General features: G+C 42.7%; 2 protein-coding genes and 1 long non-coding RNA gene across 5 annotated transcripts; 1 reads left to right on the forward strand and 2 right to left on the reverse strand.

Annotated features, from left to right (window-relative positions):
- Positions 1–2,523: 2,523 nt before the first annotated feature.
- Positions 2,524–9,284, reverse strand: LOC306929607 (uncharacterized protein). Of its 3 annotated transcripts, none has more exons than XM_079510202.1 (4): positions 8,952–9,284; positions 7,968–8,269; positions 6,288–6,814; positions 2,524–4,184 (listed from the first exon to the last, which is right to left on the reverse strand). In XM_079510202.1, the coding sequence occupies exons 1-4, from the start codon at positions 9,199–9,201 to the stop codon at positions 3,884–3,886; spliced, it is 1,380 nt and encodes a 459-aa protein (XP_079366328.1). In that variant the 5' UTR covers positions 9,202–9,284; the 3' UTR covers positions 2,524–3,883. The 3 variants fall into 3 exon arrangements, with proteins under 3 accessions (XP_079366328.1, XP_079366327.1, XP_079366329.1); XM_079510201.1 differs by having other exon boundaries at positions 2,526–4,184; positions 6,243–6,814; positions 8,952–9,283; XM_079510203.1 differs by having other exon boundaries at positions 3,901–4,184; positions 6,292–6,814.
- Positions 9,285–17,384: 8,100 nt separating this feature from the next.
- LOC306930345 (translocon-associated protein subunit alpha-like) lies at positions 17,385–26,792 on the forward strand. The gene is made up of 9 exons (XM_079511270.1): positions 17,385–17,523; positions 19,359–19,495; positions 20,005–20,098; positions 20,401–20,528; positions 20,963–21,097; positions 21,764–21,840; positions 23,636–23,714; positions 24,688–24,790; positions 26,057–26,792. Exons 1-9 carry the CDS (start codon positions 17,454–17,456, stop codon positions 26,113–26,115), a joined length of 882 nt encoding a protein of 293 aa, XP_079367396.1. The 5' UTR covers positions 17,385–17,453; the 3' UTR covers positions 26,116–26,792.
- Positions 26,057–27,354, reverse strand: LOC306930351. The gene is made up of 2 exons (XR_013790880.1): positions 27,312–27,354; positions 26,057–27,269 (listed from the first exon to the last, which is right to left on the reverse strand). It is a non-coding gene; the product is annotated as an uncharacterized lncRNA (long non-coding RNA).
- Positions 27,355–27,997: the final 643 nt, after the last annotated feature.

The following is a 27,997-nucleotide window of genomic DNA, read 5'->3' on the forward strand; positions in this document are numbered from 1 at the left end:
ACAAGAGATGGGGTCGGCGGTAAAATATGTATAATTTTGGGAGTCCCTGACATGAAAAGGTTTGAGCACCACTGATAAAGTAGACGAAATGAAAGCCTGGGTATCGAGGCTATCAGGTCTGTGACACTTTTTTGATGAATTGAACATGGTGGACCCTGTTGTAAACAAGTGTAATGCTTAATTGGGTCGTCCACTCACAGTTAACAGCCTTTGTATTGAGTTTGTGCTTGAAATGTACTGTAATTCTGGAAACTGTTAATCAAATTTTCAATCAATCAAAAAAACTCAGGTGTTGATGTTTACCTGTTCTGAATTGTTGGGTTGTGGCCTCCCCCCCAGTAACATGTAGGCATTTTAAACTGGAGTAATGTGTGAGTATAGATTATGTTTGTGCAAAGCTGAACAAAGAAATGGGTTCACATATTTTCTGTATTGTATGTGATATTGTGTATAACAGCAGAAGCCTCCCAGAACGGCTGGAAGACCCACATATTTCCAGTAGAAGTGGGAACTAGAGGCTATGCAGCAACATCTACGACAAGTCTGTACATAACGATGTAATGAGTTGAACCATGTGATCTGCTTCTAAGTGGTTAATTGCAATTACTGGACTGGTCCCCACCTGTCTCCAGCCCTATTTAATGAGTTTGTTGCTCTGTGTTTTGTTAGCCCTGATGAAGACTGTATAGGTCGAAACATGTCGGTTTAATAAAGTTTTCCTCCTTTTAACATTAAGTGTGCCCGTATCTCCTCTTTGCTCTATATCGATGTGTTATCCCGATTGATCCCAGGAGCACCTTTTTACTATTTTTACATTTTTTTATACCTACACACCTCCTGAGCACCTGGTTGCCTCCTTGCCTCTGTTGAAGAAGATTGGAGTGAGGGGTCGCTCCCTCCACCAGGCAATCAAGTCTGTGTCAAATGCTGCAGAAAAAAGCAGCAACTGGCTGTGGATAAAAAGGAAGGACAACAACTGGGCAGCCAGATAAAGACCAGTGGTATGCGGTCAGGCTTAGGCCTGACTCAGGGAGGAGGACGCCCCTGCCATGCAGAGTCCAGTGGTGAATATGGAACGGAGGGGGGTGTACCAAAGCAAAGTTCTTTGTTTACCCAGGGTAAGTGGACTAAGCTTGAGATGCTTGTTTACAGCCGCGCCCTGCTCATAGAACATTTCATGGTTGGGGTTCAATGCCTTGCTCAAGGGCACTTCAGCGGTGGTAATTTTAACGTGCCGGTCCGGGGAATCGAACTGGCGACCTTCCGGTATCAAGACCGCTCCGCAAACCGTTCGGCCACTGCTGCCACCTGGGACGCCAGGCACACCGTTGAGCCCTCTGGAGACGTAGTGGGCCAACATGAAACGTGGAACGTGGATGAAGCAGGGTGCCCACCTGATGACCTCAATGAAAGTCCTTACACTCCATGTTCACCACTCCACTCTGACCTTCAAGAGCGCTAACTTACCATAGGGATTGAAACATCTAGTTCTATTAGCTATACTAACCTGCATGAATTATGTCAGCTGCTACAGGTGGAGACAGGGGTCTTGTTCTGTGTAACCATTGAGGAGAGTTTGCCAAACCATTGAGGGGCGCCTCATGTTTTTAACGTATGAGCTATCTGGTAAGGTAATCCTTTTTTTTTTAAATTTTTATCCCTCGATTTTGTAACCCATTTTTTCACCCCTGTGCCAATTATCTAATGTGATCCTGGGCTCTCTACACACCCTCCGCCAACCTAGTCCCCATATATGGGGGACATGGGGAGAGCAACGGACTTGAACTCATGCTTCCTTCCTGCCTGAGTGTCCAAGTTGCTCCTTTACACGTGACAGGGGGGAGTTTCCCTGGTTGGACGTAGCGCGTGGAAGGAACACGTTATTCCAACCAGTTCCTTTCCCCTCCATCAGGCTGGCCAGGGGGAGGCAGTTTGTTTAGAGACCAGGATTACTGCATGTTTTTGTGAGGGTACCTACCCCGTAATCCTTTTATTGGTTTGCCTATTTTTATGTGTGGCAATTTGTAGATGGTATATTGTGTTTGTATATTTGTGCTAATGTATATATTTATGTATCTGCTATTGAACCGTGTGCTTCCATTGCTTGTATTGAACTATGTGCTGTCATTGCTTGTAGGTCCATGTGGAACAAGCAGCACCGTCCTAGGGATTGATTGATTTGAAATATTTATCAAGGTACATTTCGAGCACAACTCGATACAAAGATTGTTAACTGAGTGGACGACCCAATAAAGCATCACACTTGTTTACAAGAGGGACCACCTTGTTCAATTCATCAAAACATTTAGAGACGTACAAATAGACACTTCTATATAGCCAAAGAACAGAACAGGTAAAAAGAGAGTAACAGTTGCTGCTACAGTAGCTATATGGTTGATGATGGAATCAAATCTGTAGTCTTTTGACTATCACACCATTTAGTTTTAGTCCTATGAAAATGTTTAGTCTTAAATCCAGTCTTAGTCGACTAAATACCAAAATAGAGTATTTAGTTAACACAATTAATCCTGTTGCATTTCAGATGACTACATACAAGACAAACATTTGTATTACTTTGTAAGAATTTAATGGCGCAAACAAAACCACTGATTACAAAGCAAACATTGTACAAATTGGAGGAGGAATCAACAGTACTGTATTTGTAAGATGCACACTTTACTTGGGGTGAGTGTAAAATCAGACCAGAAGACAAATATATATATATATCTATCAATCTTCATTCCTACTCTCACTTATGGTCATTGGTCAGGACCGGGGAAAAAAAATAAGATTGAGGATACCGGTAAAGGCGGACAAAATGAGTGTTTTGCAACTTACAGTAAGCAAGAACAGTGCAATAATACATCAAATGCATAGAAATGTTCATCTAGGATCATAAGTATAAACTAAGAACCCAACATCTGTCTAACAGTAGAATATCTGTACAATGAAACTATAAATATACACTACAATGCTATAGAATGCTAAATTAGCCTAGATATTTAAGGAAATTCACATGTGAAGAGAGAGGTGAGAGAGATTCCATATCGGCCCATAAACATACAAGCTCAAAACGCACTGCAACACGTTTTGGGCTTGTGGATCGGCTAGTTTTTGCTATTTTCCCCATCCTGAAAAGCCCCTTTCAGACAGGAACCCCTTTTGGTGTTTTAAGCATTATGTTATACTTTAGCTATTGAAAAATAGCAATCTACAAGCTCATAGTGCGGCACCGAGTGTCGCGCTACGAGCTTGTAGATCTGCTATTTTCTGAAATTATGAAAATGTGGCGCAAATCTTTGAATATATATATATATATATTCTTTGAATATATAGTGAATGTTTTTAACTCAAATCTTTGCTTCTGGGGGTGGGTCACTGGAACAATATATTTTCAGATAGGGGTCCGCGGCCAAATACAGATAATTCTGGGGGTCCTTGACATGAAAAAGGTTGAGCACCAACTGACATAGAAACTATAGGTTTTTCTGAAATCTGTCAGGATCTAGAAGACATTTTTGTAGAAGCTGAATAGAGACGGCACCCGGATGAAACCCTGAGGCGAAATGGACATAGTGGCCGAATTTGATATTGCAGCGTGGGCCCAAACACATGAACGCGCTGGTCCGTTGACTATCATTGTGCACGTTCACGATGACACGTGAACGCTGAATGCCTGCAATGATAGTCAGCGCGTTTATGTGTTTGGGCCCAATCCATCCCAGAATGCACTCTGTTCCTACCCAGAATGCACAGTGAAATCGCCTCATGCGCTTTTGAGCAACTTAATGCAAGTGGATGGGAGGAGAACTCGGGTGCCGTCTCTATTCATATATACTCTAAGGTCTCGGCCTGCAGGTCTAAAAGGGTGGTTTCCGGGCATCTAGTGCGGCTTAGTCCTCCAGAGCGTGTCCCTGCGGACGTCATGGGCGCACCTCCCGACCGGGGGGTACGCCCATGTCACTGGCGGAGGGCACGTGATGTCTTTGGCCTCCTCGGAGCAAAACTCTCGGACCTTCTCAAACAGGTACCTCTGCCTGCACACGCTCAGGCCGGGCGGATCTTGGACAGAAAAGCCGCCCGCGGGGGGCTGGACGTCAGGGCTGCACAGCAGCTGGAACTCGAAGGGTTCGGCGTGACAGTGTGCCTTCGCCGTAACCACGCCAGGCCTCCGGGCGTCAAAGCTGTTCACGGGCATAGAAGAGAGTTCATTTCAATATGTTGTATGCTGTGTATATACCCGGGCTGCCCAAAAGATAGATCGCAATCTACCAGTAGATCACAAAAGGCTGTGCGGGTAGATCACATGACATATGCCCCTAAAGATATATACAATATTAACAAATTTGGCATCTGGTTAGGATGCCTCTCGGGCGTCTCCCTGGGGAGGTCCTCGACGCACGTCCCACTGGGAGGAGACCGTCTCCCTGGGGAGGTCCTCGACGCACGTCCCACTGGGAGGAGACCCCGGGGCAGACCAAGGCACAGTTGGAGGAAATACATTGAAACAAACACAATTCTTTGGGCCGAACAAATAATTAGAAAAAAAGAAAAAGAAAAAAAAGGGTTGTGCCCTCCCTGACCCTGCCCTTTTTTTTCTTCTTTCCAATTATTTGTTCGGCCCAAAAAATAAATTTGTGTTTGTTGTCATGGCTTACAGGTCTTTAAAGGACCACTTCACCACTTTTCAACATCTCTTCATATAATTGGTCCTCACTAATGTTCATGATAAAATACCACCATTTTTTCCTACTCAGTCTGTGTCTCATAGGAGGGCTTTGGGTAGTTTGGACACCCGTCCACCAGTGACATCATCATTAGGCAGATTTTCTTTTAAACAAGATTTGTTTTAAAATATATTTAGATTTTTATTATCGTGAGAACGATGGCTTCAACTTTTGCATTGCAACTTTTCAGGAAAAGAAAGCCTGCCGTTTCTATTAGCTTGGATTCACCATCGATGATGGGTTTCTGAACTGCCCACAGCCTTCCTATGAGACACAGACTGAGTAGGAAAAAATTGTGGTATTTTATCATGAACATTAGTTAGGACCAATTATAGGAAGAGAAGTTGAAAAGTGGTGAAGTGGTCCTTTAAATAAATACTTTATGAAACGTCCATGGGGAAAAAAACAATTGGAAATTGTCTTCCGGGCCGCTCGTCAGGGTGGGACTGCGATAGCCTGGCTAATAAGCCAGACTAATATCACACAACACTGTCGCGGTATATTAGTCTGGGCTGGCTCCACTTGGATTTCATTTCCCGGGGGGCGGGTTCAAACATTTTCTCTTTGACGCAATTGGTCAGAGCTACTGTCAGTCAAAAGTCTCAAGCATTGAACGTCACTGTACCAAAGCCCGCCCATATTGCATACCGTGTCCCGATTGGTCCGACCTGTTCTCGGTTGTAGGAAAGAGGCGTGCTACTGAGCCTCGCCAGACCCTAATCCGCTGGTAGGCAATTTCTTTTTGCCAACGGCTGATTGGTTTATTAACCAGGCTAGGACTGCGACACCCTAATTCCATACATGGCCTGTGGCCCGCAAGTGGCCCCCACCTCCACTGAACCCCTTTTGGTGTTTTAAAGCATTATGTTATAATTTAGCTACGAGCTTGTAGGTCTGCTATTCTTGAAAAATCGTGAAAATGTGGCACAAAGCTTTGAATATATTCTTTCATCTTTGCTTCTGAGGGGTTCCTGGAATAACATATTTTCAGATGGGGGTCGGTGGCCAATTACATATAATTTTTGGGGTCCTTGACATGAAATATTGAGAACCACTGATACAGAAACATAAGGTTTTTCAGAAAACTGTCAGGATTTTGAAGACATTTTTTAAATTTCGATGTCAGGCTAAAATGGGTTAATGCGGCCCTCGGGTTAATATCGGAACACTGATATATTATTGATTTCAGCTGTTACAATTTCAAACATGCAAACATGACCCGCTTTAATTACTTACAGTCTAAATTAGTAGTTTGCTGAGTAGTATTACAAATAATGTTTGTCTTTTTTTATGTCCAATATATTTGTATTTAGTTCAAATTACTTTTCAGGATCCCAGCAAAAACAGCCGATCTAGTTCAAGTTCAAAACGCGCCGTGATGCGACACGTTTTGAACTTGTAGATCGGCTATTTTCGCTACGACATGCATGCAATGTGGCCCCTCTGGAGTGAGTATGGAAATATAATGTCCCTCTCCATCGTCAAAAAGCCCTGTACTGTACAATGACCAATTACCTGAAGTGCCGGTATCTGTCGAAGTGTGGGAAAACTCTGAAGTACCTACACAGCCTCTCGTGCCAGTTGTAGGCTTCGACCAGAATTGTGCCGTCCTCCTCTCCTACGAGCTGGGGGATGTTCAGTTGCTTCTGCGGCGTGCTGTCCCTCACGACCCCAGCGATGTCCGCCAGCGTCTGCACCCGGGTCCGCCTGAAGGCCTGCTTGACCAGGCCAAAGAGCGCGTCGGGGCCGGACGCGTCGTGGCCCGCGGGCCGGAAGTGGAGCTCCACCTGCTGGTGAAGGCCGTGCATCGTCCGCCAGGCGAAGTACTCCAGCAGGCCGTGGTTCTTGTTCTCCTCGCTGGTGCAAAGGTCCACGCGCGTCTCGCCGACCCCGTAGTTGAGGAAGAAATGGTGCAGGTAGTTTATCTGGTGTGTGGTCGGTTCCCACGGCGCCGTCATCATTCCTTCGTCGATCAGATAACTCACTTGCTTCGGCATGCCGCCGCAGCAGACGCCGAAAAGGAGACACTTGCGTGGAATCAAAAAGTACAAGGGCCCGGGCTGCTGAGGCTCGGAAGGGTAGTGCAACTGTGAGTGAAAAACAGAACAAAACAAAGATACATTGAAATCAACATCTGCATATACCACAGTATTGGCTTTATGGAATCGTGCATTTTCATTCATTCATTCAAGTTTTATTTATTCTCGAAATTACACCGAGTTTCCCGTCAGTTTGTGTGTTGGTCGGCCACGTGACATCACGTGACATCACGTGACATCATCAGGGATGGAGAACCCTTATGTCATCAATATTGGCCAGCAACTCTACATCTGTCTTACTACAGTGGTTCCCAGGGGTCCTCGAGTGAGTTCCAGGGGGTCCCTAGCTAAATGATAGTTTGGAACCAAATGGACCCGTATGGGTCTATAACTCTGAGTGTACAAATGGAACCAAATGGACTCATTGGGGTTCCATTTGTACACTCTCAGAGTTCAATTAACATTGATTTTACAATATAAATTGGGGGTCCCAGAGATAGAAATTCCATTTAATGGCATTTCTATCGGTTGAGAATGACTGCTAGAACCATAAAAATCTACTCTTATGGGGGGTCCCTGGAATATCTTTTCAAATGGGGGTCCGCGGGCTGATAAGTGTCCATTTGGGGGTCCTTGACATGAAGTTTCTTTTGTAATTATTATTATTATTATCATCCCATTTAGGCCTGGGGCCGATTCTAAAAGAGACTTCTATATCCTGACCTAAGTTTTCTGAAAAACTTCAAATATTTATATAGCAGCAGCACATTTGTTTACATTTTTGAATACTGTACATACTGTACACCTTAGTATATATGAATAGAGACGGCACCCGGATGAAACCCTGAGGCGAAATGGACATAGTGGCCGAATTTTATATTGCAGCGTGGGCCCAAACACATGAACGCGCTGGTCCGTTGACTATCATTGTGCACGTTCACGATGACACGTGAACGCTGAATGCCTGCAATGATAGTCAGCGGCAGCGCGTTCATGTGTTTGGGCCCAATCCATCCCAGAAAGCACTCTGTTCCTACCCAGAATGCACAGTGAAATCGCCTCATGCGCTTTTGAGCAACTTAATGCAAGTGGATGGGAGGAGAACTCGGGTGCCGTCTCTATTCATACTCTAAGCTGTACACCCCAAAATGGGTTCCCGGGCCTGAAGGGGTAAAACACCAGAATGTGTCATTATGTTTACCTGTTGTGCAAAATCAAAACTGTAGCTCATAGTGATGTTCCTGCTGGCCGGGAAGGAGGGGGCTAGCGACAGACGGGACTCCTCACAGGTCCTTCCGCATCGGGCGTTCGTCTCCTGGTACAACGACTTCTCGGCGTTCATGAGGTCCAGGTGCGTGAGCAGCGCGTCTCCCCTCATGTCGTCCGGCAGCTGAGCGAGGTGGTGGCACCAGAAGCACAGGTCCACGGGTTCCTCGCTCGATATCTGAGGCAGGAAACGCTGCCACACCCTTTTGAAGTCGCTCAGATTAACAGCGCGCCCTCCTGCAAAAGACAGTTTGATTTGAGACAATTACAAAAAATAATGTTGTAATGCTTCTCTTTATGATTGGGTGGACCCCTAATATGGGAAAATGTGTTATGCCTGAACATTTGACACTTTTGGCTAGAGATGTGACGTTCGTGAACGAGTCGGATCATTTGAACGGCTCTTTGAAAGGAACGATGGGATCCGGTTCACAGTAGAAAGCCGTTCCTTTTTAGAGGAGGAGGGGGGGGGGGTTTCAACCAGGGCCGGTCATGAGCAAGCTGGCGCCCTAAGCAGGATACACTGGGGAGGCACTGGGGGGGACACTGGGGAGGCACTGTGGAGGCACTGGGGGGGACACTGGGCACTGGGGAGACACTGGGGAGGCACTGGGGAGTCACTAGGGAGGCCCTGGGCAGATATTGGGGAGGTACTGGGGGAACACTGGGCAGACAGAGTTTTTTTTTCCAATTTCCAGTAGGCTACTTTTACTTCTACTCCACTACATCTCAGAGCTTTGTACTTTTACTTCACTACAATTATTTGAAAACGAGTTACTTTTAACCACTTCAACCCTATACATTTCGACCATTTGAAAATAGCCGATCTACAAGCTCACAATGCGTCGCAACGCGACGCATTGTGAGCTTGTAGATCTTCTAATTTTCAATAGATGTTGTACACACATTTTGAACTTACCAAGCTTTTCTGCAGCATGTTTGTAGACGCGCCACACCGTGGCTGTGTTGAAGCTGCACGGCAGCTTCCTCGTGTTGAAGTACTCATACCCGGGGCCGGGGGGTGGTTTCCCCCCGTGGTGGAGGAGAAGACGGTGTGTGTTCGTCCGCAGGAGGACCGCGTGGGCCTCGGCGTAGTTCACCAGGAACTCCGCGACTCTCAGCGTCTTCTCGTTCTTAGTCCGACGGAACTCCTCGAGGGCGGCATTCATGATGGATCCGAGTACCGGTAGTATCCCCCCGCCGCTGCAAAGGCAAAAAGAAAGGCTGTGCTGACAGACTCAACGTTCTCTTCTCGGCAAGTAGTAAACGTCTAAAACAGAGAGTAAACGAACACTATTTATGCCTGGTCCAAGCAATTGAGGGAGGCGTGGCATTGATGTACCCAGCTTCAATAGCCCACTTTGGCATATTTGCATTATAAAGGTCCAGTACCAGTAGTCAGTGGTCCACTCCAATGGCCCAGTCAAGGATGGGTGATAAATTCCTGTTCTGTTCTTTGACTATATAGAAGTGTCTATTTGTACGTCTCTAAATGTTTTTGATGAATTGAACAAGGTGGACCCTCTTGTAAACAAGTGTAATGCTTAATTGGGTCGTACACTCACAGTTAACAGTTTTTGTATTGAGTTTGTGCTTGAAATGTACTGTAATTCTGCAAACTGTAAAATACATATTTCAATCAATCAATCAAAGCTATGGATCAGAGCTAGGATGGGTGAAACAATGAGCAATTATAGACACCGTACCCTGTTTTAAAAACTAAAACCCTTTTATATAGTTGACCGGAGTCCCCCAGGGCTTTATACTGGTGTCTCTTCTCTTCTGTGTCCGCTCTACAATTAAATATCTCCACACAGGGACGTGCACATGGCATGCACAGACATCAAAGGGGGCTCCACTCCACTTCAGCCCCTGCCCCTTTTACCCGTCTGTAAAACAACTGCCCTCTCCAGACCATGAACGCAGCATTTACTACATGGTGAAAGAAATGCAAATGCCCTCCTCTCCTTTCCATGCCATGCCATGCCGGAAGGCAGCATTCAGGAGAATTGCTCTTTTTCCATAGTCTCCTGAGTCCTGAACTTGAACGCAGCATTTTGCATTGAACAACTTTGTTTTTCGAAATCCACATCGTTACACGTCATCTCCACTAGCTAAAGAGTGCTAGGCTGCGCCCCGAAAATAGCTGATCTACAAGCTCTCAACACGTCGCAACACGACGCGTTGTGAGCTTGTAGATCAGCTATTTTTGCTATTTCCCCTAAGTGCCCTCTTAGGGGATTTCAGCCCCTGCCTCTCTAAAACTCTCTGCGCGTCCCTGTCTCCACTGAAAATAGCCAATGTACGCTTTATAGCTATTTTCTACCAAGGTTCCAACTTCCCCCAGAATATGGATGCTGGGCCAAAGTTCTTACAGTATTATAAGTTAAGTTATTATAAGTCAAGTGGGCCATGGAATGTACATATAGCCTATAGAGCGTCGCAGTCCCGCCCCCTACCATGGACCAGGAAATGAAACCCAATGCATTTTTCCCATAGACAAGTATTTATTTAAAGACGGTTACGCCACGGACAAAGCCAACTCGAGTCGTGACAACTCATGACAACACAAACAATATTTTGGACCAAACAAATAATTACAAAGAAGAAAAACAACAAAAAAAGTGTTGTAACCTGCCGTTTTTTTCTTCTTTCTAATTATTTGTTAGGCCCAAAAATTGTGTTTGTTGTCATGATTTGTCACGACTCGAGTTGGCTTTGTCCGCGGCGTAAACGTCTTTAAATAAATACTTTCTGAAATGTCTATGAGGAAAATGAACGGAGAATCATTTCCTGGTCCAGGGTAGGAGGCGGTAGCCTGGCTAATAAGCCAGACTAATATCACACAACACTGTCGCAGTATATTAGTCTGGGCTGGCTCCACTTGGATTTCCTTTCCCGGGGGGCGGGTTCAAACATTTTCTCTTTGACGCAATTGGTCAGAGCTACTGTCAGTCAAAGGTCTCAAGCATTGAACGTCACTGTACCAAAGCCCGCCCATATTGCATACCGTGTCCCGATTGGCCCGACCTGTTCTCGGTTGTAGGAAAGAGGCGTGCTACTGAGCCTCGCCAGACCCTAATCCGCTGGCAGGCAATTTTTTTTTTGCCAACGGCTGATTCGGTCTGGTTTATTAACCAGGCTAAGGAGGCGGGACTGCGACGCTCTATAGGCAAGGCAAGGATAGCTAGAATTAAAACAACAAGGGAATTAAATGTGCTCTAGTCTATACACCAGAACATGTACGTACAGGAACTGCTTCTTTCCTTTCCTCCAAGGTGGAAAGCCTGGTGATGTGAGGGTAACGGGTATGATATATATATGATATATTACTTTATTGTCAGTTCGCACTGAAATTCGTTTTGCGACCCAACGGCCTTGTATGCAACACATATACACATTTGACATAACACAGGACAAAAAATAGAAATAAACGGTCGCCCCAATTCCATCTCGCCCCAGCCTTTTCCCGCCGACCTCACGCCGACAGCTCGGTGCGGCGGTTCTTGTATTCTTTATTTTGTTTTACTGAGAATAAGGTTAGAAATAAGTTTAGGGTTAGGCATAGTTTTTTTACTGGTGTTAAGTTTAGGAATAGGGTTAGGTTTAGGCATAGTTTTACTGGGGTTAAGTTTAGGAATAGGGTTAGGTTTAGGCATAGTTTTACTGGTGTTAAGTTTAGGAATAGGGTTAGCATAGTTTTACTGGTGTTAAGTTTAGGAATAGGGTTAGGTTTAGGTATAGTTTTACTGGGGTTAAGTTTAGGAATAGGGTTAGGTTTAGGCATGGTTTTACTGGTGTTAAGTTTAGGAATAGGGTTATGCATAGTTTTACTGGGGTTAAGTTTAGGAATAGGGTTAGGTTTAGGCATAGTTTTACTGTGGTTAAGGTTAGGTTTAACCGTTTAAGCATAATTTACTTAGATTACTTTAGGAGTACCAGGCCGCGCTGTTCCGCCGGCTGTACGCCCGGGGCGAGTTGGTAAAGGCGAGGCGAGTTGTTTTGTATTCACGTGAGGTTAGGTTACTGTCTTACTGAGACAAGTACAGCAAGGAAATGAGACCAGTGTCCATGACATCACTGGCACTTTGAAATACTAAAATATCTAAAGACACGTATTACCCACATAAAAAAACCCAGGAAAGTGTTTCTTGTCTCCCAAACATTGTTAAAATAAGATCTGGTTGCAAAAGGGGTGAAGTGGCCCTTTATAGGGAAAAAATATATGTTAACGTTTAGAAGATTTAGAACACTTATGTCCTTATGTGTGTAAAATGTGAAATTAGATATTTTAGATTTTAGCAGTGAGCCCAGTGTCTCTATACTTCCTGGACTACAATTCCCATAATGCTTTGGTGCACTGCTCCTCCTTGTGGATAGGGGGATGGCTGTCTTACAGCCTGGGCACACTTGAACTTCCATGCGTGGACAGAAGAAGCTGTGTTTTCCATCATTTCAGAGTTTTTAGACAGCTGGTGGATGGAAATGAAGCTCCACCCACACGGCAGAGGAGCTTCATTTCCATCCACCAGCCGTCTAAAAAGCCGGAAGAGACCCCGGGAGTCAGCTTCCTTTGGCTGCGCATGGAATCTTAGATGTGCCCATACCCTTACTGAGACAACATGTAGTCCTGCAGGAAGTAAGTGAGCCCATGACATCAGAGACACTGGGCTCACTGCTAAAATCTAAAATATCTAAAACCACATATTACACACAAAGACACGTTGTGTCAGGAAGGCCATGAGTATTATGACCGACCCCTCCCACCCCTCCCACCATCTCCTTGAACTCCTGCCATCTGGTAGGAGGTTCAAGAGCCTAGGAGGAAGCACCAGCAGGCTGTCCAACAGTTTCTTCCCCCAAACCATCAGGACACTGAATGCTCGCCACATATTGCCCCCAAGGCCAACATCCTGAGAGATGAATAGCGCTTTACACACATGCACTTTGAATGCATCAGCACTTTCTTCTGCCAAATGTTGTCTGCTCCTTTTACCTTTTAATGTTTTTTTAAAAGGCTTTGCTTCTTTTTAATGTGTGTATTGGTTTTAAATGTGAAGCATCATGAGCCGTGGAGAACGGTATTTTGCTCCCCTGTATGCCCAGTGTATATTGTGGAAGTGACAATAAATCTGATTGATTGATTGATCGATTGATTGATTGATTGATTGATTGATTGATTGATTGATTGATTGATTGAAGACCCCCAGGAATGTGTTCCAAATCTTCTAAACGTCATTAACATATATTTTTTTGCAAAACGGGTGAAGGGTGCCTTGCGTTTTGAATGAATCACCAACAGCATCAGCAGCAAAGCACCCCCACACCTTCACACCTCCTCCATGCTTGTGACTGAGAGCCACACGAACACATGAAACCATTCGCTCACCTTCTCTGCATCTCGCAAAGCAAAGGCAAAGCAAGTGGAACCAAAAATCTCACATTCCATTAGACCAAAGTACAGCATGGCCACTGGCTGGTCTAACGCCCTTCCCTTTTATAAACTAATAATTCATATTCTTGTTCATATTCTGGTTTGGTCAAATTCATTTCACTCCTATGCCACCAAGATGTGGAACGCCCTACCAACAGTCATTAAGAAATGTGAATCCCTTGACTCCTTCAAAACTGCTCTCAAAAGGGGCACCTACAATAAACCTACCTAAAAGGGCTGCAATTAGAAACTGGCCCCCGTAAAAGTCTGATTTCCTGTTTTTTTTTGTTTGTGTATATTTGTACGTCTCTAAATGTTCTGATGAATTGAAAATGGTGGACCCTGTTGTAAACAAGTGTAATGCTTGGGTTTGGGAAAGGTTTGGGAACCGCTGCTTTATGGTGTCGTCCACTGTATTGAGTTGTGCTTGAAATGTACTGAAATTCTGCAAACTGTTAATAAATACTTCAATTAACCAATCAATCAAACTCTTTTGTTTACAACATAATTCCATACGTGTTCCACACACACACACACACACACACACACACACACACACACACACACACACACACACACACACACACACACACACACACTAAACAAGGGACTAAATTCATTTCGCTCCTTTGCCACCAAGATGTGGAACGCCCTACCAACAGTCATTAAGACATGCAAATCCCTTGACTCCTTCAAAACCACTCTCAAAGTGCACCTACGGATGGCTGCAATTCGAAACTGGCCCCCGTAAATCTTATTTTGCTCAGTGTGCTGACTATCTTTATTTCATGTAGGCTGTTTGGCCTGCACCTTCGACATGCTTGTTTGGAGGATCTGATCGTTGTCTGGTTGTGTCGGGTCTCTCATTGTGAATAGTTGGGGTTTCAAGTGTGAGACAGTTTACACTTGATTAGGTTAGTGTTGGATTGTTATGCAAATTACACCAAGTACAGTCACACGTTGCAACCAGTGTTGTTTTTGTCGAGTCTAAAACTAAGACGAAAAATGTTCGTCGACTACCTTTTTTCACTGACAAACTAAATGGAAACTAAAGTCATTTCATTTTACACTTGGTTGCACTGAAAATAGCTGATCTACAAGCTCACAACGCGTCGCAGCGACGCGTTGGGAGCTTGTAGATCAGCTATTTTCAGCAAGTGTAAAATGAGCCATTACGACGGCATCAAGTCCCGCCAAAATACATTTGAAAGAAATACATCTTATGACATTTAGTCGACTAAAACTAAAACATTCCAGGTGACTAAAATATGTCTAAAAGTAAATGAAGTTTAATTCCAAAGACTAAAATAGAAATTTGCTGCCAAAAACAACACTGATTGATGCAACAATCCACCCCAATGAAGTAGTGTTGTCATTGTGGGTGTCTACACCAGCAGCATATTCTATTTACATACAGTATAGTCCATCCTAAAGGACCTTTAAACATGATAAGGTAGGACTTTTTAAATCAATCACAATTCTCCATATGCAGACCGCGGCCATCTTACCATATACGTTAATGGCCTAGGTGCTACCTTAGGTGCAACTTCCAATGGCAGCCCATTCATCCGAACAGAAAAGTCCCATCTAATTGTATTAAACAACGTCAAACTGACCAACATTGCAGCTGTACGAAAAGCTTGAATTATTCTCTTTCTATCCTCAAAGTGTTTGTTTCATATATAGGCTACAAAATACTATTTTTTTAAATCACTTAAAAACATTGGGAGAGGTCACACAATTGGATTGATGTGCTCTTGTACTTTGACCTGAGATCAGATTCTAAAAATGTCTTCTACATCCTGACAGTTTTCTGAAAAAGCTATGTTTCTATGTCAGTCGTTCTTCGATTTTTCAAAAATAGCAGACCTACAAGCTCGTAGCGCGGCACTCTGTGTCGCACTATGAGCTTGTAGATCTGCTATTTTTCAATAGCTAAAGCATAACATCTTTGGCAGTCTAATTGTAACCCTGCTAATAAATATTTGAGACTGGACCAAAGCATATGGTACAAAATAGTTTATTTAATAGAAACATATTAACAGATTACTTTATTTGCATATACAAATGTTTAAAAGTGTTAAGAGATTGAAGTTGAACTAGAAATGGGGAGAATGGTTAACAAACAAATACAAATCATACGGTAGCAATTCAAATAACAAACTCATACAGGTTAAGACACAATATCACATACAATACAGAAAATATGTGAACCCATTTCTTTGTTCAGCTTTGCACAAACATAATCTATAAGCTACTCACATTATCCAGTTTAAATGCCTACATCATGTTACTGGGGAGGCCACACCCCAAACAATTCAGGACAGGTAAACATCAGCACCTGAGTGTCACAGACCTGACAATATAAAACATTCTCATTGTAGGGGCTACATAATGTACTTGAATGTACCGGTAGATATTTAGACAGACAAGTGTCAGTTGTACTGATTGTTGCTAGCTTTGCTGTCATGCTGTAGTGTGTCCACTAGGTGGTGTGCCTCTTCCCCCTCCTGGCTGAGAGTGAGCAGTAAATTAGTAATAACATATGCCACATAATAATAGTATAATAACACTAATAAAATTAATAATAACAACAACATAAATCAATAATATTAATATCATATTAGAATATAGTGAATACAAATATAATATTGTTTGACATTTTGTTTCTGATTAATTGAAAATGGTGGACCCTGGTGTAAACAAATCTTGTGCTTTTCATGGTGGTCCTCAAAGTAGCAGTATTTTGTATTGACTTGTGCTTTCGTTTGAAATGTATCCATTCTGCATACTGTGAAGTAAACAATTTCAATCAATATCAATCAATCAATCAATCAATTCAAGACAGGCTATTATACACCAAATATCTCTATTCCTCTCCCCTTTCCTGATAACTACTGATGTCTAAACCAAAAATGGACTAGGCCTACTCCCACAGTCCAATAAATATAATAATTTTAAGTACCAATAAATGAAGGGCTTTCATCATATTTAATTAAATGAGAACATTTGTGACCCAGGCAGGGGGCGTGGCTCTATTGACGTCACGTCAGTAGAACTTCCTACAGTGGCCATCTAGTGCCAATCCTCGTGTAGAAAGAACCATTCCCCACTACTGTACTGCGCTTACCAGTGGTGGTGACAAGTACTCCTACTCAAATGTGTTACAAAGGTTTTGGCATCAAAATATAAAATATTTACCAAAAGTAAAAAGTATTCATGCAGAATGTCACATTTGTATAAGTTTTCAAAGTGAATATTTTATTTTTGAGAAAAGCAGCTAGAACTCCAAGCTCAGTCACAACGCGACAAATAGCCTATGATGAAAGTGTAAATTTGTAATAATACTCAATATCAATAAGAAAAGAATAGTAGCCTAAGCCAAACGTTTTCAAATAGTGGAGTAAACCAGAAGCCTCTGAGATGAGGCATGGGAGCAGAAGTGAAAGTATTGAAAAATACTTAAGTATTAAAAAGTAGGCTACTAAAGTACAATTTACAATTTAGGCATTTAGCAGACGCTCTTAATCCAGAGCGATTTACAATAAGCAAAAACAAAAAGCATGGCAATACATCACATACATAAAAAGTAGTTATCATGAAACATGCGTAAGCTAAGAGCGTAACAGTGGAATATCTATATAATGAAACTATACACTATACTATACATATATATACTATAAAGTGCTATGACTACATAAAATGCAAGTCTGTATAAGTCTGTATAAAATGCTATCTAAGTCTACATAAAGTTCTATCTAATGTACTAAAAAAGTACATTTAGTACATTTAGTAATGTATTAAAAAAGTACCTCAAACGTGACTGTGCAGTGTGTACTTGAGTACATGTACTTGAGTAAATTACTTTCCACCACTAATAGGCGTGTCTATAGTTCCCTCATCATCCCACCCCTTTCTCTGTAAAACTACCTTTTCTTCCCCGACTGCTGATGTGTTACAAACCTCAGCCTTGAAGAAGCTGCAAAAATGTTCACGTTTGGCTCAAAACTACTCCTGGTCTTCCTCCTGGCCTTTCCATGTGGATTAATATCCATCGGTAAGTCATTTATTATATTACAACTGTTTGTACAACAACCTTTTTAGACTGTGTATAAATACGTTTCAACTTTTTTTTTGCCTGGAATTTCAGAGCACGTTAACATTGACGTGGCATTAATCAAACAACCCTATGGTTTATTAAGTAAATCAACGCCTGGATCGTTGATTTACTTAATAAACTATAGCGTTGTTTTATTAATCGATCGATGAAGTTTATTACTTTTTACGCAGAAACGTTTGAAAACTATGAATGCGCGTCTTTGAACGTGTCGTACAAAATGCCTCCCCAAAACGTTGACCCATGTTTGTTCGCGTATGTAGTCAGTACTATGATTCCATTCCACGAATGTACAAATGTAATGAAATTGAATTGAAAGAAATGAGCAGTAGGACAATAAAGAGTTCCAGGTGATCGCTGGAGTAATAATAATTGTCATTGAGTCCAACATAGGATGCAAACTACTGTATACACGCAAGTTAACGGGTCTCCGCGTCTGGGACACGTCACCATAGAGAGAGGGTCATAGAAGCCCAGCTCTATCTTTCTTTACTTAGCTAAAGATTGGGCCATTCACTCTCAACCCATTGAACATTAAATAAAGAATGTTATAGTTAAAATAAAATAAAAATATCTGGCCTGACTGAAAACTAAAATGATAATGACAAATTGACAATTATTTCCATTGTTGATTCTTTGACTAAATAGTGTGCCCAATCTAACGACATATTTACAAACGCATTATGTTGTTAAGCACGTTGGAACACTGTTCAAAAAGGTGCTATTTAAATAACGTTGATTATTATTATTATTATACAGTAGGCCTATGCAGCCAATGTAAACACATTTGAACTCTTATAGGCCTATGCTACTTTATCTGGCATAAGATCTAGAGAAGAAGGTGAAGATTACTCTTTTAGAGTAAAGGCTATTTCTTCAAAAACAAAGCCACACTTTCCTTAAGTCGATCAGTGTAACTATAGACACCTCCAAACACCAAAACATCTGGCCACTGTGGCCATGCATGTTGTAACGTAATAATGTGTGACTTCAACAGAAATTAATCAAGCCTCATTTTATGATTATTTATGGTTAGTATCACCAATAAGCCATGCTGCTGTAAGCTGGCACTAAAATAAGGCAAGTTGCAGGTCTTGGTTTCGAATAAAAGTTACTTGTTTAGACTGCAAGTCAGGACAAGTCGAGGCTGCATTGCTGCAACACCCTGTTTTAAACATTAATGGAATTTAGTTTCTAATAAATGATCTTATAGTCTTCCAGTTCACTTCTCATGGACTACGAGACTTCACCATTGTGATAAACCCATAATGTCACTCAATCTTGTGGTCTCTGGGACAGTTTAATGTCCTGTAGAATTATTTTGTGCTTGAGGTTTATATTCTCTCTCTTCCTATATAATCCTTCAAACCCATTCAGGACGGGAACCCCTTTTGGTGTTTTAAGCATTATGTTATACTTTAGCTATTGAAAAATAGCAGATCTACAAGCTCATAGCGCGGCACCGAGTGCGCGCTACGAGCTTGTAGGTCTGCTATTTTTGAAAAATCGTGAAAATGTGGCGCAAATCTTTGAATATATATATTCTTTCAGAGCAAATGTTTTTAACTCAAATCTTTGCTTCTGGGTGGGGGGTCCCTGGAACTACATGTTTTCAGATGGGGGTCGGCGGCCAATTACATATATTTTTGGGGGATCCTTGACGTGAAAATGTTTGAGAACCGAATGAATTTTATTCTCTCTCCATAATGCAATCCTTCATGGAAACATTTTGAGAAAGGTTTCAACTGATCTACCCGTTCTCACTGACCCTGCAGGCCAGGTTTCTGCCGACTCCGAGTCCGCAGAGGAGGAGGACATGGCTCCAGACGCTGCCGTTGATGAGGAGGTCGAAGAAGATGAAGACGAAGAGGAGGAGGTCCTCGTTGAAGAAGATCAGGTGCCACCAGGCTCGGTGAGCAGAGTTATTTATGACATAACTGCAATTATATATATTGTATTATTGTCAATCCTTTCCACGTGGAAAGATGTGCAAATATTTTAATACATAATTGGTCGTGGAAATGCCACATCTACAAGCGCACAACCTTGTAGATCGGGCTATTTCCATTTTCCACTATTAGTGTTTTCTTTAAAAGTATAAAGCTATTAAATATGTCAGTCATTTCGTTGTGTATTTAGGAAGGTGATTTGTCATAGATCTGCCCTGTGCAACTTCAAAGCCTAAAAGCCAGACGGAAATGGAATTTGTATTCATAATCTGAATTATGTTCTAGTGTTCAACAACAACAACAACACAACGAAATCGTTTAATCGCAATTGTTTGTGTGAAAAGTATTCGTCAAGTGACTGAAATTCCATAATTGCGACAGCTGCTGCCCCAGTGAGTTGTTGACTTGTTCCCATATGCATATTCGGGTTGTTAACAATGCCGTGATGCGTTCGGTCATCCATGCTGCTCAGGACACGGACGGCGATACGGACGAAGATGCCCTCTCGGTGGACGTGACCTCACACCCTGAAGCTGACACCACCATCCTCTTTGTGACTGGCGAAGGTTAGTCGACGACCTCCTCTTTTAGAATCACTCACCACTGCCTTGTACCGTGTTTATTAATACAGTCATAGCAAGTTTTTGATCCTAAAGGAACAATTCCCCTTAGCCAGGGGAGACATCATGCAGAGGCTCTGGGCCACTACTGCTAGTCACACACAGTAAAAATGAAATACTTGCTGCCTCTTTTGGTATCATAATGTTGTTGTTTTCAAATGACACACAACACCTTGCTGACTGTGTGTCCAGAATTGGGCTGATACTACAACCAGAAACATGAGTTATGTCTTCGTCTTTCATTTCAGAGTTTACTGCCAATGAAATAGTGAAGTTCATGGTGGGTTTCACCAACAAGGGAAGCCAGGACTTCGCTGTGCAGTCCCTGGAGGCCTCGTTCCGCTACCCGCAAGACTTCCAGTTCTACATCCAGAACGTAAGTGGGCTCAGAGAGAGAGAGAACACTCCTGCCAAACTATTTACGCGTCCCGTGGAGATTGATTGCACATTTTTTGTTGTGTATAACAGTGTAATTGATCATGCTGTTATACTGACAACATGGACAAAAATAATCTATTCTGTTTAGGCGCCATAAGCATAACCGTCATACACTCCTGAAAGAAGATCATTTTCATTTAGCTACCCCAAATTAAATACCATGTTTATTTCAATTTCATTTGGGGCTTATACTTTCACCCGAGTAAAATAAATCACTTTGATTAATTTAAAATAAGTGCATTGTCCATTTTAATGTGCAACACAGTTTTATACAATATGTAGTGGGGGCTTCATCTCTCAGCTAAGGGGTTATTCTTGGCCTGAAAATGTAAAAACGTTGAAGACCCCTGACTTATTTTATGTGTTGTGCAGTTCACAGCGTTGCCTCTCAACACCCTGGTGCCGCCCCAGAAACAGGCCTCCTTCGAGTACTCCTTCATCCCAGCTCTGCAAATGGCTGGCCGTCCCTTTGGCCTGGTCATCCTCCTCAACTACATCGACGGCGAGGTAAGACCAGTGTCCACGATGGTCTAATAAACAGTGGTTCTCAACCTGTGAGTCTGTGACAACCCAAGGCAAACATTTTGGAAATAGCCGATCTACAAGCTCGTGTTGCAAGGCCTTGTGAGCTTGTAGCCTGCTATTTTCACAAAATGTATCTGTGGAAATGAGTCAATCATAATGTAATGTCTCAACTATTCCAAATGCTTGTCAGGGTGGGGTCCCCAGTTCAAATATGATTATTTTGGGGTGTCGGGCCTGAAATGGTTGAGAACTAATGGTCTATAATAAAAAAATTCTGTGGTAACAAACACTGGACGTGGTTAACCCATTTAGGCCTGACGTCGAAATAAAAAAACGTTCGCTCTGAAAGAATATATTCAAAGATTTTTATGATTTTTCAAAAATAGCAGACCTACAAGCTCATAGCGCGCCACTCGGTGGCGCGCTATGAGCTTGTAGATCTGCTATTTTTCAATAGCTAAAGTATAGCATAATGCTAAGTTAAAACACCAAAAGGGGTTCCCGCCCAAAATGGGTTAATAATATTTGACCACCTACCACAGTGTGATTATTTTTCAGTCAAATCTACATGTACTACACTCACACTGTGGAGAAATGTGTGATTTGAACTTAAGGCATTTTCTAACCAAGTGGTTGTTCCCCATGCAGGGCAACACATTCCAGACGGCCATTTACAACCAGACTGTCACCATCGTTGAACTAGAAGATGGACTGGACGGAGAAACGTAAGACTTTATTTTTGCATTCAAATTCATGTTATAGGCCATCATAGGTAGTGGGTCGCACACACCAAGACTGCAGTTCAAATAGTTTATTTCATATTTGAACAAATACGGACAAACGTTTCGGCTATCCAGCCTTCATCAGTGTGGCACACTGAGGGGCGGCGGTGGCTCAGGGGTAGAGTGCCTGGATGGTAACCGTAAGGTTGCCAGTTCGAACCCGGGCTCCCGCAGAGTTACTGTCGAAGTGTCCTTGAGCAAGACACTGAACCCCTAATTGCTCCCGATGTGCTAGTTGGTGCCTTGCATGGTTTCCGCTGCCATCGGTGTATGTATGTGTGTGTGAATGGGTGAATGTAATGCACAATCTCTGTAAAGTGCCTTGGATAAAGGCGCTATATAAATGCACCATTTACCATTTATGAAGGCTGGATTAGCCGATGAAATAAACTATTTGAACTGCAGTCTTGGTGTGTGTGACCCACTACCTTTTATTGTTTTGAACGGGTAGCGCACCTATAGTCAGAGCATGGTGGTCATATGAAGAGTATAGGCCATCATAGGCCACTCAGCTGGTCACGAGTCTCACATCATGTTTGGCTGTTCAGGGAAGCAAGACTAACTCTAAAAGCCCTGATAGCGGCCCCTAGAGAGAAACTGGGGGTCTAAACCAACATTAAGTGTATCTCTAAAATGAAAAATATAATTAAAAAAAGAAACCCATCACTGCAACAAAAGTAATCTACAAACTATGATGTAAAAACAATCTCAAACATTGGCCAAATTGTCAAATATTTCCTAAGCAAAAATGGTCGAGCATTTAGATCTGTCATTTTCACAATATTCCACAATAGTCAAACTAAATGTATTGCCTCAACTTTTACAATTCCAAGTCCCCAGTTCAAATGTGATTTTGTGGGGTCACTGTTTGAAAGGTTTGGGAACCCTTTCGCTAGAGTCTGTGCTGTCTGTGCTAGGGTACTACAGTGTTTGTGCTAGGGAACTTCAGCTAGTGTACTTGAGCAAGTCACTGACCCCAAATACTCCCGAGGAGCAGGTTGGTGCCTTGCACGGCTTCCTCCACCACTGAATGTAATGCACCTTTTAACCCATTTTGGGGCGGGAACCCCTTTTGGTGTTAGCATTATGTTATGCTTTAGCTATTGAAAAATAGCAGATCTACAATAGCTTGTAGGTCTGCTATTTTTGAAAAATCGAAGAACGACTGACATAGAAACATAGCTTTTTCAGAAAACTGTCAGGATGTAGAAGACATTTATAGAATCTGATCTCAGGTCAAAATGGCTTAAAGTGCTTTGGATAACAGTCCTGTATAAATGCTACATTTACTGTACCACTTTGTGTGTGTGCCACTGCCAACCATTTACTGTAGAGTCCTCACTCTCTCACTAGTGGGTCGACAATGGAAAGATGGATGGAACATTTTAAATTATGATGATCAGTGGCAGAAGAATGGGGGTGTAATATTTAATAGTCACCGAAGGAGGTGCTAGTGCAAAGGTCATGGAAGAGTAGGGTTCAATATTCAATATTGTTTTTCTGATACTTTTGACGAATTCTAGAATGAAGCAAAAAAAATAGGGATGCCAGGTTGAAACTGGTTATTCAAATCACGTTCTGGAATTTCATTCCACTATTTAGAGCAGCGGAAAGAATAATGATTTTTATACTATATTAGGGAGCAGACATCACATTTATAGAAGCAAACGTCTGTCATTGAATTTGCCACCCTTGCCTTCCACAGTCAAATGACTCCATTTTGTTGTAACGCCTACAGAATGTTCATGTACATCTTCCTGACTGGACTGGTGGCCCTGGGGCTCTTTGCCGTGTACCAGGTTATGGAAACCAGGACGGTATGTGTTGTCTTTGATTCATATCTTCTCATGTTTGACATTATGGGCTCCATTTTCGTCACCGCTAAACCTTCTTTGCCTTATTTTACTATTTTGAAAAACATTTTTGAATAGTTTAACTAGCCAATCTACATTGACACATTGTGAGCTTGTAGACTGGCCATTTTAACTATTCAAAAATGTTTTGCAGAATAGTATAAAAAGGCAAAGAAGTTTAGGGATAAGGGGTTTAGCGGTGACGAAATGGAGCCCAATATCTCTACACATTGTGCCCCCATGATGGCATGACATTATTAGACTATGCATAGTTGGGAGTGGGACGGGTGCGGGTCTTAGGTGGGTGAGATACAAAAAAAATCAATTGTGATTAATACATTCTGCAGCGAAACGGGGTGGGGGTGATGGAGGGGACTGTCGAAGAACCACACACCGAGAGGCCATTTAATCAAGTTGATGATAATCCTAACCACTTAACCCATTCCGGGCGGGAACCCCTTGTGGTGTTTTAAGCATTATGTTATGCTTTAGCTGTTGAAAAATAGCAGATCTACAAGCTCAAAAATCGTGAAAATGTGGCGCAAATCTTTATATATATTCTTTCAGAGCGAACATTTTTAACTCATTTGCTTCTTGGGGCTGGTCCCTGGAACGACATATTTTCAGATGGGGGTCGGCAGCCAATTACATATATTTTTGGGGGTCCTTGACATGAAAATGTTTGAGAACGACAAACAGGTTTTTCATAAAACTCTCCGAATCTAGAAGGCATTTGTAGAATCGTCCTCAGGTCTAAATGGGTTAAGGGCTCTAGTCTAGACTTCACTGTATATCAAATAGTGGAAAATAGACACACCTATAAGCCCACAACACAGTCAGGTTGTGTGCTTTAAAAAAATGCAATTTTTTGCCGATTTGTTGGCCCATTTCTGCAGACTATTATTGCTGACTTTGACAGTTTTTCTAATGTTTCCAGAGAAAGAGAGTGGCCGTGGCGATTGAGAAGGGCACCGGTGGTGGTATGAGCGATGTGGATATCAGCTGGATCCCCCAGGAGACCCTCAACGTCATGACTCAGAGTACGTTTCCTTTCTCAAACAGTTCTCCAGTACAGGGGTTCTCAACCCGTGGGTCGCGACCCCTCGGGGGTCGCCAAATTATTTTAGGGGGTCCCCAAATTATTTTCAAAAAAAAAAAAATGTTGTTTTTTAAAATTTTATTTTCACGATTTTTCAAAAATAGCAGACCTACAAGCTCTTAGCGCGCCACTCGGTGGCGCGCTATGAGCTTGTAGATCTGCTATTTTTCAATAGCTAAATTATAACAATGCTTAAAACACCAAAAGGGGTTCCCGCCCAAAATGGTTTAAGGTTATTGTAGCAGTCAATTTATATTGGGGGTCGGGAGGGGGCGGGGCGGGGGTCCCGAGACGTTGCCAAAGCATTTCCGGGGGTCCCCGGCCAAAAAGGTTGAGAACCCCTGGTCCAGTACACTGCGGGTGCAAATTCGGATAATGCGTACTGTATAGAGCAGTTGTTTTCAACCCTTTTGATATAAAGGTCCATTATTTATTTAGCATTATTTGATGAGACTCACACCCCAGGTGAGAGAGCACGTGACATCATCAGGGATGGAGATCCCAGATGTCATCAATATTGGCCAGCAACTCTACATCTGACCTCAAACCCTTAGATCTCCATATATGGAGCTGACCTGTTCTGACATTTCCATATGTCGATCCTTCTCCATCCATCCAGTTATTAGTGCAGCCGTGCCCGGGCAGCCGGCGAAAACTTAAGAGGCCTGAAAATTAAGATCTTACCCCCCCATGCCAAAGCGCCAGCGCTCGCCCAGCAGTCTGCTGTCACCCATTCACATATGTTGATCTTACCCCCCCATGCCAAAGCGCCAGCGCTCGCCCAGCAGTCTGCTGTCACCCAGGCCGATGCGTGCACGCGACCTCGCCCTTTAGGGCTTCTCGCCCTCAGGCGTCTTACTGGTAATGTTTATGTTTCGGCGCGCAGGCGTTCGTCACAGTTCGTAACACTGACGGAGGCCTGCGTGCCGAAACGCGTCAGTTGAACATTATTTAAAAAGTTTCCTAATACTCCTACCGAGAGAATAGTTTCTTCTCTATATTTGTTTGTCTTTTCCCAGTTGCAGTAGAATGCATTAGAATGAACCTCCCTCTCGGCTATTTCTCGCTGCTTAAAAGATTCTGTGTTCTCTCCAGAGTCCTTTGTCCGCTAAAGTTGTTGTTTTTGTGAGTTGTGACTTTCATTTTTCTCTCTCACACACACACACACAAAAGTAACGCGATGTAAATTGGCTTTCTGTCTTTACAGGCAAGGCATCCCCGAGACAATCCCCGCGGAAAAGAACCAGAGGAACAACGGATCAATAAATTAGCCCCGCCCAAAGCTATCATCCTACTGTCTGTCAGACTTGTAAAGTCTTACTTCTTCATCCACTACAAGCAATCAGACCCCCATTACCAGGCCTGGAATCCTCTCCAGCTCAGGCTTAATGTCCAGTATTCATTTCGAGGCAATACTCTGGCCTCTTCATCACGCTCTACAGTTGTTGGTCTGTAAAACCATTGAGTCTCAGGACACTGGTGTTATGGTCAGAACGTGGCTACGTTCGGACACTATTCTAGCTGGACACTCACTGACAGGATTAGCCTTTTCATGCATTTTATTTTTAAAGTGCTTGTGCCAAGTGCGAAACTTTACAAAAAGACTTGTATTTACTTTATTTGCCTTCGTGGACCATGTGGGGCGAAAAAAAACATGTGAAATATTAAGACCTTCCAAAGAAAGCTGGAACTCATGTTCCAGCCCCGCGACTCCTTGTTCGCCCATATAGGAATGCTGTGAATGCAATCATGTTGAATCATAGCTTTTCTTTGGTTTTCTTCTTCCTTGTTTTTTTTAAAATTTTGTATTATTATTTGGTTCTGTACTATGTGCCTTAACTCTTGAGCGTGTACACATGGAATTTGTTCACTCAATGTTATGGGAGAAATTAAAAGGTTTGAGAACCACTGATCGAGGAATAAATAAAATTTTATAAAATGAATTCCATTGATAATTGTTAATGTGCAGCTACAAGTTAGTAACATTATAATGTGAATGAGGGTATAAAACAGTCGTTCAACATCAACTGAAGCATAAAGGGCCTTGCAAACGGAGCGATAAAACACGCCTATAGTTCATTGTCAATGAGACCTGCGTTTTTGCTCGGGAGAAGTCGCGGTGCGACAACGCAAGCGTGTTTACGTGAGCGCGGTCCCGTGAATTTGTTGTGCACGTACTCGCAACAACGCCTACGTTCCTCGCTTCACGTTTGCAAGGCCCCTATGACTGTAAATGAAATATCAAGTGATACATTACGTGGTATCGGAATGACATACAGTCATACTCGCCGCTACCAGCATTTTAATCAGTATTGAACAGATTGTTTTACTGTTATTGGTTTGGGAACAACTCTAATTGTCTTTGCACTGATGCTTATATACATTTCCAACATTAATTTCAAAGTATTTTCCAGCTTGACCTACCGGTAGTTCCAGGGTCATGACCTACTGTCTTGACCTACCGGTAGTTCCAGGGTCATGTCGGCAGCTCATCGCAACAAAAAGGTTTCTGCAGGATGCTTAATGTTGACCCAACTATACTTCTGTTCCCCTGGCACATGGTGGTGCCTTTTTAAAACCCATTAAAACCGGGAAAGCATCCGTGTCATTTTAGATTTATTTGGTTATTTAAAAAAAGAGGGCGCACTTATCATCGTACATCACCATACATCAGCTCATTCCGGCCAATCAGAATTTGCGTCCTCACCTTCGTCTTCAATGTTTGTGTTACGCAAATGTTTGTGTTTACATGAACACTCAATTGTCCATTCATTGGCATTTAATGTTTGTTTAGGACAATTTGGGTTACACACACCAAAAGCTGGACATAGGACGGGCTATCGCCCCTGATAAGCAGATATATGGGGATCTGCTATTCTTGCAAAATTGTGAAAATATTTGCATACAGTAGGCCTATATGAAAGCGAACATTTTTAACTCAAACCTTTTGCTTCTGGGGGTCTCTGGAACAACATATTTTGAGATGGGGGGGGGGGGGGGGGGGGGGGGGGGGTGGTCAGTGGCCAAATACATATAATTTGGGGGGTCCTTCAGACATACTGCTATAGCAACATACGTTTTTTCTGAAAACTGTTGGGATTTAGAAAACATTTGTAGAATTGGCCTCAGGTTTTAATTGTAAGCCTGT

The sequence above is a fragment of the Electrona antarctica genome (genome assembly GCF_951216825.1).
Source record: "Electrona antarctica genome assembly, chromosome: 9".
Lineage (NCBI taxonomy): Eukaryota > Metazoa > Chordata > Actinopteri > Myctophiformes > Myctophidae > Electrona > Electrona antarctica.

Bases quoted from the DNA above. Each gene is read 5' to 3' on its own strand.
- LOC306930345 (XM_079511270.1), top strand. From the start codon at position 17,454: ATGTTCACGTTTGGCTCAAAACTACTCCTGGTCTTCCTCCTGGCCTTT. The intron at 20,529-20,962 runs GTAAGTGGGCTC...TGTGTTGTGCAG, and splicing joins TCCAGTTCTACATCCAGAAC to TTCACAGCGTTGCCTCTCAA. The intron at 23,715-24,687 runs GTATGTGTTGTC...TAATGTTTCCAG, and splicing joins AGGTTATGGAAACCAGGACG to AGAAAGAGAGTGGCCGTGGC.
- LOC306929607 (XM_079510201.1), bottom strand. From the start codon at position 9,201: ATGAATGCCGCCCTCGAGGAGTTCCGTCGGACTAAGAACGAGAAGACG. The intron at 8,270-8,951 runs GTAAGTTCAAAA...TGTCTTTTGCAG, and splicing joins ACATGCTGCAGAAAAGCTTG to GAGGGCGCGCTGTTAATCTG. The intron at 6,815-7,967 runs GTAAACATAATG...TTTCACTCACAG, and splicing joins GTTTTGATTTTGCACAACAG to TTGCACTACCCTTCCGAGCC.